This window comes from Opisthorchis viverrini (assembly GCF_000715545.1).
Source record: "Opisthorchis viverrini unplaced genomic scaffold scaffold8287, whole genome shotgun sequence".
Classification (NCBI taxonomy): domain Eukaryota; kingdom Metazoa; phylum Platyhelminthes; class Trematoda; order Opisthorchiida; family Opisthorchiidae; genus Opisthorchis; species Opisthorchis viverrini.
The window spans coordinates 1-1,510 of record NW_008754541.1 but is presented as its reverse complement, the minus strand read 5'-3'; the positions used below and the strand labels follow the sequence as shown (position 1 = coordinate 1,510).

General features: G+C 42.5%; 1 protein-coding gene across 1 annotated transcript; it reads left to right on the top strand.

The window, feature by feature from the left end:
- Positions 1 to 270: 270 nt before the first annotated feature.
- On the top strand, positions 271 to 1,506 carry T265_15960 (hypothetical protein; the record flags this gene model as incomplete). Its single annotated transcript, XM_009179405.1, has 5 exons — positions 271 to 291; positions 337 to 524; positions 556 to 871; positions 903 to 1,093; positions 1,400 to 1,506. Coding segments are annotated over 5 exons (804 nt in total), but the record flags the coding sequence as incomplete, so codon positions are not given.
- Positions 1,507 to 1,510: the final 4 nt, after the last annotated feature.

Below are 1,510 nucleotides of genomic sequence, written 5' to 3'. Positions count from 1 at the left end.
TTTTGTGATGACCCTGCGTCGAATTTATTTGCAAGTTTTCTGCTAAGACAGTTTGGGCTAGGATCTTTCTGTATACTGCTAGTCTTGAAATGGACTTTTCCAAAATTGAATAAAACCGTGGCTGTTGCACACATTCTTCTCTCTCTCCATAGGTAATTGTCCACCATACACCAAAAGTTTGGTAGCACTCGCTTTCTCAGAAAATCACTTTCAGTCAGCTGCCACATCTATGTTTTTGCGCTACCATTTTCCCTTTTTGTTGCTTTTTAGCTTGCTTTTGAATCGGAAAATGTAAGTTGTTTGGGAACTTTCCAAAGACAACTCTATTTCCATTAGGATTAAAAATGGACCTTGCCTAAATCGAAAATATGTGCAACAGATTGTTGACTTCATTCGTGAGCGCATTACCATCCTCCCCACTGTGGGCATAGTCTGTGGAAGTGGATTTGGAAAAATGGCCTCTAAGATGAAGAACGCTCAGGTGCTGAAGTATGAAGACATTCCAAATTTTCCCCGTTCCACTGGTGAGTTGACGATTCGTCTTCTACTTCTCAGTTGTGGGTCATCCTGGTAATCTGGTTTTTGGCGAATTTGGCGGGAAAATGGTGGTGGTGATGCAGGGACGTTTTCACATGTATGAAGGTTACGAGCGTCAACACGTGAGTTCAACCTTCCAAATTTACGTATTTTACCAGATCACGATCCCGATTCGGGTTATGAAATTGCTGGGAGTGGAAATTCTTCTGTTGACAAATGCTGCCGGTGGATTGAATCGCAGTTTAAAAGTTGGCGATCTGGTTTGTATCAAGGATCATATAAGCTTTCCGGGTATGAGCCTAAACAATGTACTCGTAGGCCCAAACGACGAAGAGTAAGTTCAGTGTGCTTAAATTACTTCCCAGTTTCGGCGAGAGATTCATTGCTATATCGGATGCATACGACTCAAATTTACGTAGCATTTTCAAAAAGGTTGTTGCAGAGATGAACTTTTCGGATGTTGTGAAGGAAGGTGTTTACGCTCATGTTGGTGGTCCTACTTATGAAAGTCCTGCAGAATGTCGCATGCTGCTCATGATCGGAGCTGACGTTGTCGGTAAGTCTCTATTGATTTGCATCTTCTTACGGTGATGATGCTTAGGTGCATGTGGGTGTTGAGGAAATGTAGCACTTCGTCTGAAACTGCGGATGAAACTATTCTAAGTTCTCCCATTCAACCGTTTGGGGCGTTGTGTTGATTTTACATTGTTTGCGTATGTCAACACCTAACTGTTCGTACTCTTTTTGAGTTGACCCGCGAGTTTAAATTGCGTTTGCGTTTGAATCGGACTCTCTTCTTGACGTATGCATCCAATGTGAAGCCTTGACTATCATTACTATTTCTGTTTTTATTACCACACAGGTATGAGCACTGCACCCGAAGTGCTTGTGGCACGGCATGCTGGAATTCGAGTGTTTGCACTCTCCTTGGTAACCAACGTTAGTGTTCTGGATGAAGAGTCCAAAGAAAAAG